The sequence below is a fragment of the Galeopterus variegatus genome, unplaced genomic scaffold (assembly GCF_000696425.1).
Source record: "Galeopterus variegatus unplaced genomic scaffold, G_variegatus-3.0.2 Scaffold3350, whole genome shotgun sequence".
NCBI lineage: Eukaryota > Metazoa > Chordata > Mammalia > Dermoptera > Cynocephalidae > Galeopterus > Galeopterus variegatus.
In genome coordinates this window covers 98341-114916 of record NW_007729461.1, presented here as the reverse complement: position 1 = coordinate 114916, position 16576 = coordinate 98341, and the positions used below count along the sequence as shown (strand labels likewise).

General features: G+C 36.4%; 1 protein-coding gene across 1 annotated transcript in view; it reads right to left on the bottom strand.

Moving 5' to 3' along the window:
* The window catches only part of LOC103600452 (von Willebrand factor A domain-containing protein 8), a gene marked incomplete at its 5' end in the record, with an annotated part of 202468 nt that overhangs the window by 101630 nt on the left and 84262 nt on the right, over positions 1-16576 (bottom strand). Inside the window, 2 exons of the mRNA XM_008584728.1 lie at positions 9510-9714; positions 14275-14356. Coding sequence (XP_008582950.1) covers positions 9510-9714; positions 14275-14356 — 287 coding nt within the window. The remainder of the gene's footprint in view (positions 1-9509; positions 9715-14274; positions 14357-16576) is intronic.

The following is a 16576-nucleotide window of genomic DNA, read 5'->3' as shown; positions in this document are numbered from 1 at the left end:
ATTACATTGTCTTGATTATTGTAGTTTTATAGTAAATTTAAATTGGGTAGTATGATTCCTCCAATTTTATTCTTCTTTTAAAAAATTATTTTGGCTATTTTAGTTCATTTGCCTTCCCACATAAATTTTAGAATCAGCTTGTCTACAGCTATAAAAAAAAACCCTGCTGGGATTTTAGTTGGAATTGTGTTAAATCTACAGGTCAATTTGGAGAGAACTGACATCTTTATTATATTGATACTTCCAATCCATGAACTCAGTACACCACTCCATTAAAAACTGAAATTAAAAAAAAAAAATAATTGCTAGTATATAGAAATATGATTGATTTTTGACCTTGATAAACTCACTTATTAGTTCTAAGCGTAATCTTTTTTGTTTTTTTGTTTGTTTGTTTTGGGGTTTTTTTGGTAGATTCTGTGGGATTTTCTAGGTAGGCAATTAAATTGTCTGCAAACAGTTTTATTTCTTCCTTTCCCATCTGTATGCCTTTTATTTATTTATTTTTCTTTACTCATTGCACCAGCTAAGACTTCCAGTTTGATGTTGAATAGAAATGGTGGGCACGGTCATCTTTGCCTTATTCCCAATGTTAGGGGGAAACATTCGGTCTTTCACCATTAAGTGTGGTGCTAGGTGTAGGGTTTTTGCAGATGCCCTTTATCAGGGTGAGGAATTCCCTACTATTCCCACTTTTCTGAGAGTATGCATTTCAATTTTCAGGCCACTTTGAGTCAGGTCCAGGAGATTCTAGAGGAAAAATGGGAACTCATAGCTGGTTCAATGTAGTTCAAATTCTGGTCGTCTTCCTCAATCCATCTCTCACCATTTATTTTTCAGAGACTTCAAATAGCTACTCATGCATTATGTCCAGGTTTACAACTGCATTCAGTAGGAGAGACAAGGTAGAGTGTGCTTACTCCATCATATTCAGAACTGGAATCCTCAAGTCACTTTGGAGTGAAAGAAGGAAAATTAACCAGCTTATTCAGTTCATTTAAAAATATGTATGGTCTTAAGTAATGAGGATCCAAAAAGGAATCAAATTTAATCTCTACTTCTGAGGACCTGTTTCCTGTCCACCGTTATTTCTCTTTTCTACCTGGTGAATTCCTATTTGTTATCATTTAAAACTAATTTTTAATTTTTTCAAAGTAATAAATGTACGTGGTTTAATAAGTCAGATGGTATTATGAGACATACAACAAAAACAGCCACCCTGTGTTCCATTGTCTCCCACTTTCCCCCACAATTCTCACTCCCTAAAGGTGACTACTTCAACTATGCTTACTATATCTTCTGCTATTTACCTACATATTTCTAAATAATATTCTTATATTCTCTTTATTTTTCAATTTCAGACATTACCTATTGACTTCCTACTGTGAAAGATGACGATTATTTCACCTCTCTGGTCAAACATACATTACTCTTTTCTCATCGTCCTAATAGAGTGTTATTATAAACAAATCAATATTGAGGTAGTGGATATATTTCTGGACACATACAAACTACCAAGACTGAACCAAGAAGAAACAGAAAACCTGAACAGACCACTAATAAGAAACAAGATTGAAGCAGTAATCAGCAGTCTCCCGACAAAGAAAAGCCCAGGACTGGACAACTTTACTGCTAAATACTATCAAACCTTTAAATTTATAGCAGGAATCCCAAAGAATCCAATTAAAAAATGAGCAAAGGAACATTCTTTTACCATGACACTAGGTACTACCATTGCCTCTGCCCTGGCTAAAGCCACTGTTTCTACCCATATCTTCCTCTTTCTTGGTGTAGTCCCTCCTTTTGGTGACAGCACATCATGTGGTAGCTTTCTCAAAAAGAATGTAAGTTTTTGAGATTTGCACATTTGATAGTGTTTTTAGTCCACCTGTACACTTACTTGGTTAATAGCTTGGCTGGATACAGATTCTAGGCTGGAAATAATTTTCCCTTTAGTTTCCAATGCTGCTGTTGGGAAGGTCAGTGCCATTAGGATTTCTACCACATTTTATATAACCCGTTCTCCACTTCTCTCAATTTGGAAGTTTTCAGTATTGTTTCTTTACCTATGGGGTTCCAAAATTTTAAGTGAATATGCTCTGTGTGTGTTTCATTTGCTATACCAAATACCTGTTTTTTAGTTCAGTGAAATTTTCTTAAATTAATTTGTGAGTCATTTCCTGCCCTTTTATTATCTCTTTCTGGAACTCTTATTAGTCATATAAAGCTTTCTTATCTTTTTTCTTATTTTCAATTTGTCTTTTGGGAGGATTCTCTAATGTTCAACTCCTACTACTGAAGTTTTTATTTCTGCTACCATTTAATTTCTAAGAGGTCTTTCATGTTCTTTTAAGGTTCCTATGTTAAAACAGTGTGCTGTTTTTTTTTTTTTTCCTTTTTGTCTTTTTCTGTGTCCGGCAACGGATCGCAACCCTCAGTGTCGCCCCCATACCGGACCGGGACCGGCAACGGGATCGTAACCCTCGGTGTTGCTCCCGCGCCTCGCTCAGCCAGTGAGCAGGAACTGGTCTGTATGTGGGATCCGAACCCTCGGCGGGAGCGCCGCCACGCTTCCCAAGCGGCACACTATAGCAGTGCGCCACCGGGCCGGCCCCAGTGTGCTGTTTTAATTGTTTGATTACACTATTTTCTCTTACCTTTCTGAGAATATAAATTGCTATTTTGTGAAACATTTTTCTGCTCTCTGCATCACCTCTATTTCTTTCTAATTTCCTTTTCTTCTCTGATTTCCATCTTTTGTATAAGACGCTACCATTAAAATTTAGGAATAAGGCACTAAAAAGGTAGACAAAAAGTTGTTTGCATAAAGGTGGGGCTTGTCAATAAACAGGTCTCATCATAAAGTTACTAGGGAGGAACTTGCAAATGTCAGCATCAGAAAAGCTTTCCTCTTGGGCACATCAGTTTCCAGAGAGGGTTTTTTCCAATCTCCTGCCCAGGAGTATAAATATTGATGCTAGCTTCTTTGGATCCAAATAAGAAAAGTGGACTTTTACTTTACCTTTCTGTTAGTTGTATGGTCTCATTCCTGTCCTAAACTATGCAAGCCTCCATTGCAGCTCCTGCCTTTTATAAGGGTTGAGGAGAGGCAGCTACCCAGGAGTATAAAAGGGAGGAGAAAATCTGGATGTCTAAATGGCCTCTATACAGACTTTCAACTAATCTTCCAAATTTCAGTGCCACCCCACACTCCAACCTCTTGGTGTTTTCAAGTACTAAAGCAAACAAAAGCTAAAAAAAAAAAAAGAAAGAAAGAAAGGAGAAAAAAGCTTAAAAGAAAAAAAGCTTAGAAAGACAGCTCCAAATCTGACTTGCTCTTTACTGTTCTTAGGACTCAGTCTAAATGATGTATATTTTGCTGTGTGTTTTTGGTCCTGTTCTAATTTGTCTTTTGAATAAGGCTAAACACTATAATCCTGAACTGACAATTGTCCTACCATTGATTTCCTGCTTTTCCTCAAGCTGACACGTTTAGGCAAAGACCATTTTTTCAATTCCTTTTATGGGTCTGACAAAACTTTTTCCAAACAGGATTATAAACAAAGCTTACATTTTAACAGGAGGATAGATGATGAATTATGTAAATCATTGGGTCATGATTTAATATTAGCTATTTGGGTAACATTGTTTCAGTTTAATTTGGCTTTGTCTTCATATAAGCATTAAAGAATTCCGTAGCCCTATATAACTTAAATTGTTTCCAATTTTTACTGTTTTCTGAATACTTATATTGTGCCAGGCATTAATATATTTCATTCTTACAACAACTTTGTAAGGTTTAATGGTATGATCCTATATTATGATTAGTAAGTGAAGCTTCCAAAGAATAAGTAATGTGCCAAAGATCACATACGATGTGGAATTTGAACCAAGGTTTGATGTTCAAACTTCACGTTCAAATTTCATGTTCTTAAAAAATAATAAGCTATATTGCTTAAGAATAAAATTATAATTGTATCTGTAATGTAAACATAACAGAAAGGTTTTATCTCTGCAGCCATTGTGATGTGTTGATTATACATAAGTATATACCTAATGAGCTCAGAACCATAAACATTCTAAAGCCATTGACTGTCAACCTATTAATTGCATTTGACATCCTAATTTATATTGCAGAATTAATTTGTTTTCCTTATACTTTTAATAGATATTGCTAAGATTACCTCTTTACTTGCTGATCATATTGCTAAACAATATGCATTGGGGATACAGTAACATAAAATAATGATCTTAAGGCCTGTCATGAGAGACAGGAGTTGAAATATTCCTGCTGATGATTTGAAAAGGAATTTCTTAAGGCTAGGTCTTTTTTAAAGTGTGAAAGCAAGATAACATTTCTGTTTTTAATATTATCTTGAAACTCTATAATACCCACAATTTTCATAGTTTATAGTGTTATCATTCTTGCTGGATACACACAAAAGCTTGTTGAAAACTCATAGCCTCCTCAAAATCATAAACTTGCAGATTTGCTTGTCTTAGGGAGGAGGTTGCTGATTTAATTTTAGTTGTATTTAGCAATTCTGATAATGTTATTCAATGGAAGCATTTCTTCTGGAAAAATGTAAAAATCAATGGGCAGTTTCTCTCTGTACTATAGCGTTTACAAGAAAGGAGACCCCTACTCATAAATCCATGAGTGTCAATCTAGTTGAAGGCAGACTTCTCTTCAATTCTTTGCTCAGACCAGTTTCCTGGTTCAGGAAGAGCATTGCTAATCTGTAACTGGGACAACTGCAGGATTCCACATTTCCCAGAGATAACATGACACCATCTTATCTGTGTTCCCAGTACTCCTTTCTCTTTTCTTTTACCTCTCTTGCTCCCTATCCACATTTCCTTTGCCTTATTTCTGAAAGGACTTGCTCTTAGTTAACTGTCATAATTTTTGTTGGGGAGTTAGTTGATAAAGATTTAATTAAGCCAGGGGCATGCTGGAGCCAAATTGTACCAGCTTGTGAGAGATAATTGCTAAACATTCAGGAATTTTGCAAGCAGACTGTTAACCTTTGATAGCTTGAAATTGGTCATGGAGAGAGTATTTATAACATGGAAATTGGCAAACATTATTAACACCCCCATCCCCAGTCTCCATGAAAGCTGGTTTATCAGCACACCACTGGGTATTATAGTCCCAGGGGATTTTGCATTTTCTTTAGGTATTCCTGAAAACCTTAAAGACTCAAAATGAATGCCCATGGCTGGGGTCTCTCTAACAGGAATAAATGATGAAAAACTCGTTAGAGGCATTGCCCAAGTGTTACTATACAGGCAAACAGCTAGACCATCTTGCTGAAGGCAGCTCTACTGACACACTGCTAGGAGATACAGTGGGAAATTGTAAAAGTTCAAAAAAGGCATTGCCTTTCTAGGCCAAGAAAGATTCCTAGAGACATATATACATATAACCATCCTACAAAACATGGATCCTTCTATAACAATGACCCACTGAATCAGACTCTTAAGTATTTTCATAGTTACTGACCAAAGCAAAGAATGAAGTATAAGAGAGGACCACACTCCTTAAAAAGAACAATGAATTGCAAATCCCCACAGAGGACCTGGGGATAATTTAACCTATATATCGAAAAACTAAATTTACTAATCTAGAGCCAATTAAATAATCTAGTTGTTTCCAAAACTAAAAGCAGGCCTTAAGATCCTACTGAGATCTTAGAAAATCAAAACCTCTGGACTAGTGGTTAAAGAGAAGGCCAAGCTTAGTTACCTAAGTACATCAAACTACATTTATTCATAGTCCTGGAATATTTTCTTTAAAAGGGGGAATGCATAAATGGTGTTTCATAAAACTTAGTTAATTTTTCCATGTATTTCTTTCTATGCATCTCACCTTTTTATTTCCATATATTATGTGCCTACTGTGTATGAGGCACTGTCTTAATTATAAGGATGAATAAGTTACAGTCCACACTGTTTCAGAAGACCATATCTGTTTGTGAAGTATACAGTTAAGGAAGTACTAATCAAAGACCTCAAAGAGATTCTATCAGTAATATATGGAGGATTTATTTTCTGATTTGTTTACTATAACTAGAAAATATTTGAAAGTTATAAACTTTTAGTCCTTTTTGCTCCCACAAGAATAGTCACCAGGAGCGTTTTAGAGAAGATGGTTTGATTTCTGAGAAAAATGGTGGTGTAGCTTTAACAGTCTTGGGAGGGATACAAATGTTACTAGATAAAAATATGAAAAATATACTTTATAGAGAACATGATGAAATATAGCCAGAAGAATTCTGGCTTATATGCTTACCCATGCTTCTGAAAATATGTAGTCTAAAAGTAATAAATATGGATTCTTAATAATGGGCTCTTAGAACTACAGTTATACTAATACTTTAAGTTTGTTGTTACAGTTGTTTATAATAGGAAAAACACATGTTCCTGTCAAAGCATGTAAAATTAATGAACACATTTTATATGCAGAGCCCAATAAATACTCTCTTGCAAGCTGTGCTTATTAAAGAAAAATAACAATGAATTCATTAAGCAAAAACAAAACTTCAAATCAACAATGGCTTCAAAGCTAAAGACTCTACAAGGCTGAAATGTAGCAAAGACATGGAGGGTAGCGATAAGGCATGCAACTATATCTTTTATCTAAATATGGATAGTTCTCTTGCTACCACAAAGAGAAATTAGGAAAAGATGGGGGTCAGTACATGGCAGACGGCTTGGCAGGTTGTTTGCCCGGCCTTCACTGGTGACCTAAAGGAGCATCTCCTGTCCAACAGGAATCACACAAGACAGGATTGTGTAAACCTTCCAGGCCAGCAGGCCTGGGGCTGAGTTAAAGTTCTGCAGTGCAAAGCAGGCCTGTTAATTTCATTGATGTAAAGTGAGTCCATTTGGCCACTAGATGGAGATCAGGTTACTCTGTCAGTCCAGGGAAGCTGCTTGCAGCCTGCAAGTGATAAGTGAGTAGAGTACTGAGAATCTATATTCTCTTTTCTCAATACTTTTATGAAAGGTATTTTCCAAGCTCTGAAATCAGGAGCAGACCTATGTTGAATAAAGAGTCCATAAATAAATAATAGTTTAAAGGACCGAACAGGAAGAAAACTTGGAAAACACAAATACTTGCTTGTTATTACCATTACACCTGGAATGATTCCTATTTCAATTTGTTTGTGCAGGTCACTTATAAATAATAACATGAGCCAGTCTAAATAACTAAATAAGAGCAATTAAATATGCTGTCTCGTTATTTACCAAGCAGTGAGAAGGAAGAGATGTGACAAAAAGCTAAAACAATGGCAGACTATTTGAACAATTAATCTTGTCTCACAAATTTGTTTCACAGTTTGAGTGTGTAAGTATGCATTTTCAGTATCAACCAAAATGGATCAAGGAACCTCAGACATGGAAGAAAAATCTTAGATAACATTTATTCTTTTTTTTCTTTTCTTTTTTTGGGAGGCAGGGTGGGGAGTGGCTAGCCAGTACAGGGATTGAATCCTGGACCTTGGTGTTATCAGCACCACACTCTAATCAACTGAGCTAACCAACCAGCCTACATAACATCTATTGTAATTTTCAAACATTCAATTCTGAATTAGATAACTCTATTACTAAATAAGTCTTATTTCTGCTATAGCTGACCTTTAAACTGGAGACATAAAGTCATACACTTCCAGGAAAATGTTTGGTTTGGGGAAAGTTCAGATATTGCACTGCATAGTATAACCAAACATTTTCGTTATTCTTGAGATGTGCGATACTATAATTCTGTTTATTTCTAACTTAATAACTATATATATATTCATTCAATAAATATTCAGTTACATAAAAACAAATAGACAATTCCTGATAGTTTAAAAGAATTCCATTTGTTATCAAATAGTTTCAATTACCAGTATAATTTAGTATACAGGAGTGTGAGCATAAACAAACATTGTGACTGCCTATTGTGCACCGATCACTATGCAAAGATGCATAATATAGTCAGAGAAGTCATGGGGAAGAGGAGAGGTACATGGATAAAACACAAATAGGTGTTAATTTTTGCAGCAGTCAAAAACAGTTGTCAAAGTCATGAGTAAAAGTCCTTTTTAAAGTTCTGTTGTGAAAAATAAGCTTAATGTAGGCCACAAATCTTGACCATAGTAAAAACATGACCTTTGATTTCTATAATATATGAGATACTCAAATAAAATTTAAGAAACTCAAACACTAAAGTATTTACTATTAGGTACCAATAACTGTAATCAAACAGGAGTTTAATGCAAAGAGAGAGGAAACTAATGTTTAGAATAGTAAAAGAAATAGACCATAATTAATTAGTTTCTTAAATATTGTTATGGATAGTGACCTACATTCAGTCTGTTGCTGTAATAGATCTGTTGCATTTAATAACATGTTTATTTTAGAACAATACATTTGTTTTAGCTTAATTAAATTAATATATTTATAACTGCTTCAAAAGGATTTGAGGTTGCTAGTCTACTTTGGTTTGAGATTTTTCAAAATGTTCCATAAGCTTTTTATTTTTACTTTTTTTTCCCCATAAGCTTTTTATTTTTACTTTTTTTCCCCCATAAGCTTTTAAGAATCTAAGAGAAATATGTATTATTCATTCACATATCTATTTCTGTTTTAAGGAAAGTCACAAAAATAATCACATAAAATAATAATTACTAATCAGGTATCAATGGAATAGTTTGTAGGAATTTAGCCTGTTAATTAGCGCTTTGTGGAGCAACACATGGGCAGAAATCTACATTTCTTTTTGTTGGATAAGAATGAAACGCAAACAGGAGTTTTGTTCTGAAGATTAAAATAAATAAATTGCAAATAAATCCTTTTATTGTATGCTTGAGTACCCAAGGGTGTACAGTCTTCCTCGTTCTTCACATTAGTTCCAGACGGCAACTAGATTCGGTGATGATGAGGCATTTCTGGAGTTGTTGGGTTTCCTTTCACTTTGGTGGCCTATTCCTATATTTCTGTCCAGTGCAGAGTTGGGTCTACTTATCATGACTGCTAAATTTGCACTATCTGGAAATAAGGAAATTAGTAAAAACACTCTATCAGATGCATAATTTTCCTTATCTTCTATAGAGGTCTTGGCCTTTTAATAATCTACTGTACTTTAGATCCTCAAGGTTTTTGTTTTCTATGTAGCAAGTAGAGATGCTGACAAAAATGGTAGTAATTGTGAGAAGAGATGCAAAGGTTCTACCAGAAATTGGTTAATGCTTATGGTTAAAAAAAATAAAGTTGATTGTATTCGCATGTTGTAATGTTAGTAACCTGTACATTTAAATGCTGACAGAAAAAAAGGTACATTTTTACTTTTTCACTACCTGCATTGATAGATTTGTCTTTTCTCAGTCCAAAAATTATTATAGCTATTTAGGCAACTATATTTGACTCGTTGGGCCAGAAATTTTCCCAACTGTGGCATTTAGAACTAAATTTATACCAGAAGCTGCACTCCTAAGAGGCAAGGTCAATTCAAGTGGTACCTGCATATGTCTGTCATCTTCTTGTCCAATCATGTTTCTCCATTCCATGAGTGATCGCTGCAGACGTTCAAGTCCGGTTTCCCAAAGCCTGACACAACCTCCCATATCAACAGTAACAACGCCGCTTTTGTCCCACTCAGCCAGCAGCGCATCTGTGTCAGAAATAGTAGATAGCCACGCGGTATATGGAGAGAGAGATTCTGATCTGAAAAAGGAATCCAAAATGAAGATGAGAAACCATAAAAATAAAGTGAGGAGAAAGATACTTTACATTTAAAAAGTATGTTTACAATATTATTCATTCTCTTATACCTGCTGTTACCTATCTCCCAGCATAGGAAGGTTATGAGGATACGTATTATGAGCAAAAATGAGACATAAGAACACACTGGAGTTTGTGAACACAAGGCAGGACAATAGTGTATATAAAAAACAAAGACTATTTTAAGAAAGGTACTTTTATAATTAATCATAGTATTTAACCTGTTGGTGGTACAGGTAACGAAGCTTGTTTAAACTGATTTAGATTCACTCAAGTTACAATAAAGAATTTGTTATGGACTGAATGTCTGTGTCCCTTCAAATTCACATGTTGAAACCCTACTGCCAGTGTGGTGATATTAGGAGATGGGGTCTTTGGGAGGTAATTAGATTTAGATGAGGTCATGAGGGAAAAGCCCCCATGATGGGATTAGTGCCCTTATAAGAAGAGACCAGACAGCTTCCCCTTGGGCACTCATGCCCATGCAAGGATACAGCAAGAAGGCAGTGTCTGCAAGACAGCCCTCATCAGGAACCAAACTGGCTGGCACCTTGATCTTGACTTTCTCAGCCTCCAAACTGTGAGAAAGAAATATTTGTCTTTAAGCCACCCAGCCTACAGTATTCTGTTATAGCAGCCTGAATTAAGACTCTAACAATAAGTACATGAAAATATAAGATACTAACAGATCCCTCTGTAAGATACAAAAATAGACAGTAATTTACTGATTATTTACATTTTCCTGTATTTGTGGACCTCACATGACACTAGCTTTCACCATCAGGAAGAAAGGAACTCTACACCAAGTCATACCTCACACAACTGCAGCAGTGGACTCACTCTTTAGGGTTCTAATGTCAGTGCTGAAACCAATGTCTTGTTTATGCATTTCAACTGCATTTGTATTTGATATTTTGCCTTTTCTGACTTAGAAAGTTACATGAATCTGTAACATTAAACTTATATATTTCTTATATACTTCACACATATTTCCTTTATTATATATTTCTGAGATATGCGCACATATGTATATATAAAATAAGTTCTAGGAATGCAACTGTTGTTCGTAAGAGTTAACAACATACTTCCTTTATCAGAGCATAGCTCTTACTGTACAAAAGTGACACAGTCACTTTCCAATTGCCAGCATTAGCTCTCTAAATGCATATGATGACATAATTATTTATTTCTGCATGAAATAAATGGTCTAAAGGGATGGTTGGATCAGATAAGAAAAACATAACAAACTATCAATGTAGATTTGGGAAAACCACAAAATCATTATATATTAGGTAAATTCATACTAAAGAATAAATCAGACTATTTTGATCTTTTTTTCAGTCTGTCTTAGTTGATTCTAAACAGAGTGACAAGGGCAGTTACTCTCAAACACAGAAGTCTTAGAAAATGTTTACACGAAGAGGAAGAGAACAGTAGGATGGGACCATGTGTTTAAGAACTAGTTTACAGGACTCCCAGAAGGACTCAAAGGTAACAATTGATACAATAAGGGATTTATTTCATGGTGCTCTCTCCAAAAAATATTTGCTTTAGGAAAAAAGAAATTAGTAGTTACAGATGGTTAAGTAAAAAGCTAATCAAGAATAATGTAATTTATCCATATTAAATTATGACGTTTGAAATTCTGCCAAGAATGCTCAATGGTATGATCTATTGAACACTGTATCTTCTGGTTGCCCCTATTTAACTCTTCAATGCAAAACTTTAAGTTTACAGGGGCAATTTTTTCAATATGTCAAAAAAAAAGTACTGAAGAAATAACATATTTGCTAAAATTTGCACACCAGGTTTAGAATCTCTTCTTCACTTTGATCTATTGAACACTGTATCTTCTGGTTGCCCCTATTTAACTCTTCAATGCAAAACTTTAAATTTACAGGGGCAATTTTTTCAATATGTCAAAAAAAAGTACTGAAGAAATAACATATTTGCTAAAATTTGCACACCAGGTTTAGAATCTCTTCTTCACTTAAAAAAAAAAGTGTGTTCCCCTTATGCATACATAATAACAAAGCTTTAAATTAACACATAGAATCATAACAGAGTGAAGCCTAGATTTATATACAGCCACACAGAAGAACGAGGCAGTATCGTTCTACAAATGCAAATAATACAAAAATTTGAAGAAAAATACGTAAGGGCAAAAATGATGTATTCAGGGCCGGCCCGGTGGCGCACTCCTAAACATTCTGTCCCACCATAATTACAACACAGTTATAAGCTCCCTACATGTTTATAACTAAAGTGAGTAAAGAGTGACACATTTCAAGACCAAAAACAAAAACAAACAAGGCAGTTCACACTAAACTTGTTGGGCTAGGTAAAATTTTGTTCTTTGAGGGCCGGCCGGGTGGCACACTCGGTAGAGTGTGGCGCTTGGGAGCGCTGCGGCGCTCCCACCAAGGGTTCGGATCCCACATACAGACCGGCCGCTCACTGGCTGAGCGAGGTGCGGGCGTGACACCGAGGGTTGCGATCCCGTTACCGGTCCCGGTCCGGTACGGGCGCAACACTGAGGGTTGCGATCCGTTGCCGGTCACGAAAAAGACAAAAAGGAAAAAAAAAATGATGTATTCACATTGGCCCTGCAGTTACAAGTAGTTTTATTGTATTTTCTACTACTTGAAATTAGCCATCAAATGGAAAATTCCTGATATCTAGCAGAATGCTAAATTTAAGCAACTAGTAAAAAATGTTAAATCCACATGGGTCATTCCTTTGAATTATATATATGCCAAAAATAACAATAGTTAATCTCAAGAGAAACTCAAGATATACTGACAATAAAACAGACTCTAAATCACATGGCACTTGAAATGTAGCAAGTCCAATTTGAGATGTGCTGTTAGTGTAAAATACATACTGAATTTCAAAGACTTAGAAGAAAAAAGGAATACAAACTATCTCATTAAAATTTTTATATTGAGCACATGTCAAAATGATGATATTTTGGATACACTGGGTTAAATAAAATATATTACTAAAATTAATTTCATCTGTTCTTTTCACTTTTTTAATATGGCTACTAAGAAATATAAAATTACATATATGGCTTGCGTTATATTTCCATTGGACAGTGGACAGCTCTACATGAATGAATTATGGTGACCAGCTGGTGCTTGGCTATACACGCAGCTCTTTTTCCAGATGTTTTTTCCCTGGCAAGTATAACATGTGGTTCATACAGAAAGTTAAAAGAGAGAAACACTGAAATAAAAAACTAGTGAGGGAGAAATTAAGAGAAATATTGGGGAAAATTATCAATGCTTTAGCAATGTTAAAAAAAAAAAGGTGTTCTTTGCTTTTGTTACTTGAACTAATAGTATATTTTACAATGAAGATGTAATAAGGTATTTCCTCAAATGACTAAAAGCCACTTTCCATTAAACCAACACATTAAGATGTTCTAAGAAGTCCTACTTACACATGTGTTAGAACAAGTAAATCTATTTCTTTGAATAATGATTTCATTTTTTCATATTTTTTGAATCTGATTAAAGGGTCCTAAGAAATGGTCCTATGTTTCTGAATTATTTTCTACCATCATGCTGAGCTACTTTCTTCTGGGGACTGGAGGAGTGGGAAGAAAGGTGGTCTGGTGACATTTTGAGTGACTGACAGGTCCAGTGTCCCTGACCTTGCTCTGACATTGGCTCCCCTGCTTGAGATTTCAGGCAAGGCTTTAACCTCTGTGTTGTGAGGGTTCAGCCGCAAGTGAGGGAGTATATGAGAGGAGGGGAGGTGATCTCTACCTAGATCAAAGTAGAAGAAAATGATTAGAAGAAGGAGACTTTGTCCTGGGGGGCAAAGACAAGGAAAGAAAAGGAACCTCAGATAGTAGACCAAACCAGATGCAGCTTAGGATGAGAGAGGGAGACAAGGCGTAGATGCACCCAGAAAGGGTAGAGACTGGGCATTATTGTTTCTGGTTTCATATCCTGAGACTAGCTAGTTTAAATAATTCACTGGACAATAATAAAAGCGGTGAATAGTAATGAGTTCCACTCTAAATCTCCAGAATCCTTTGATTACTATACTGCCTTCATGACTGCAGATGTTCAGTAACATATTTAAAAACAATATCAAACAAATGCTATTTAAATTCATTTGACATTTTGGACACATTTACTTCAGAAAACTAATATATAAAGTTAATAATTACTACAACTTCTGCAATACTGAAAATGTTACTTCAGATACAGAAAAGGTTATTATTAGGGCAGATCAAACAAAAGAGAACGAAGGCTTGAAGCCTGTTAAACTCATACCTATGTAACACTCGAATATTTTTTCTAAAATGAAAATATAAATGCCAGTAAAGAACGTGGAAGAACAGTAAGATATAAACCAACTGTAACTGGGGGTGGGGGTGGGGGCTTGCTATTTAAGGAAGCCAAAGCCCACATTTATTCAGAGTACTTGGTAAAAATTCACTCATTTTTTATGACATACCAAACTAAGAACAAAGGTGAAAAAGATTACCTGGGAATAGGGATAAATCGAAGTTTCTTTGATTGAAGATCCGTGACTTCTATATAACCAGCTGTTTGTGGAGGAATAACATCTGCAAACAAGTCATGACATGAACCAAGTATTAAATTATTGCATGACAACAAAATAGGACCACAAGAATTCTTGAATTCTGCTAACGATGACATGAGTTATCAGTAGTCTAGGGTAGAACTCTAGGGACTCACTTGACAGGTTTGGGGTCAAGTCCCACCCTCACTGCAAGACTCTGAGATTTGTTTCCCTCAGGGAAACACAAAGATTGTCAAATAGAAGCAAATTAGGCTGTGATTCTTTACTGTCAGAAAGTAACCTAAGTTCTTTTCATTGTTTTTGATAGTCTTCTAAGGTGGGTCAATGTTTTAGCACTCATAGTTTATGTGAAAATATTTCATCATCTGAATTCTGTTTTTCCATCTGAGGAAGTCACAATGCTTAGCAGGAGACAGTATAATGTGGTGGAATCAGCACCCACAATGTACTCAGGCTGACCTGGTGTGAAGTTCTTCTCTGATATTTCCTAGTGGTGTTACGTCGGTCAAGTTATTTGCCTCTCTGAGGCCTGCTTTCCTTATTTGTAAAATGGGAATAACAATAGCATCTGAGCATCATAAGCAGTATTTTGAAGATTAACTGACATTAGTGAATGCAAAGCAACTAATTAGTAGCACACAATATCTGTCATTATTAGGGTCCTGCAAGACAGAAAATGGCGAGGAGAGGATGGGGAGTGGGGTGAGGACTCTGGATCACAAAGAATATGAAAAGTTGGGAAAAGGAAAGGGTAAAGAGTTATGGGGGTCAGAGACCCTAACTCCAATTCTGGAGTTGGTTTCCCAGCAAATTCCAGGGCTTTACTTCTTTTCCATAGCCCTGAGTATCGTCATCATCCCCCAAATCATTATCTGCCTCCACCGTGCATCAGAAACTGCTTAGTCTTTATACATAGTATTTTTTTTTTCCTTTTTGTCTTTTTTCGTGTCCGGCAACAGATTGCAACCCTCAGTGTCGCGCCCATACCGGACCGGGACCGGCAACAGAACCACAACCCTCGGTGTTGCGCCCGCACTTCGCTCAGCCAGTAAGCGGGAACCGGTCTGTATGTGGGATCCGAACCCTCGGTGGAAGCGCCGCCGCGCTCCCAAGCGGCGCACCGTAGCAGTGCGCCACCGGGCCAGCCCTATACATAGTATTTTTAATACTGACAACAACAAAGACTTATGCTTCCTGATGATAGATGAGGAAGACAAGGCTTATAAAGGTAATGTAACAATGACTTATTGAGGTAACACAGCTGGAGAGTGATAGAGATGGCTTTCAAACCAGGCCTTTCTGGCTCTAAAGTCTGGTCAGCACTCCACAAAACTCCTACCAAGCTGGCCCTAGGGCAATAGCTATTGTAAAATAGCCCCAATTTTACAAAATCTTGGCCACTAAGTTCTCTTAGAAAACAAAAATCTCCTCAACATAGAACTCATGCTTTTAAAGATTCTTGCTTATGTGTGTATGTATTTATCCATCTATTTTTTATTATAACTTCTGATTAGAATGAGATATCCAGGATGCCCACATTGAATTTATTGAGTGTAATTTACAAAAGATAAGAAACTTGGCATTTTTATTTCATAAAATAAAGGCTTGAAGGTTTTTTAATAGGGCATCTGAAAAGCTCAATACACTTGTATTTGTTCCACAAATGTGTTTGAGTTTACTTTGTATCAGGCATCATATGAAGCACTGGGGATATAGAGAGGAAAGAGATGTGGAGATGTGGTCCCTGCCTTTGAGAAGCTCACAGAATTAGAAAAAAGTTTCTTCTTCTTTTTTTTTAAAAAAAAAAAAAAAACATTGTGGGGCCGGCCCGGTGGCGCACTGGATAGTGTGCCGCTTGGGAAGCGCGGCGGCGCTCCCGCCCGAGGGTTCGGATCCCACATATAGACTGGTTCCCGCTCACTGGCTGGGCGAGGCGCGGGAGCAACACCGAGGGTTGCGATCCCATTGCCGGTCCCCGGTCCGGTATGGTTGCAATCCGTTGCCGGACACGGAAAAAGACAAAAGACAAAAAAAAAAAAAAAAAAAAAAAACATTGTGGGGCTTTGGGAACTTGGACAGGATTCCAGAGTGGGAATCACCATCCTAGGGCAGGGTATATATAAGCTGAAGAGCTAAGCAAGGGGTGGTCTCAGGGGCAAAGGGCTGAAGAGGAAGGGCAGATAAAGTCCAGGGTAGGAGCAGGTAAGAAAAGAGAGTTGCTATACCAGTCTGACCACCCAGG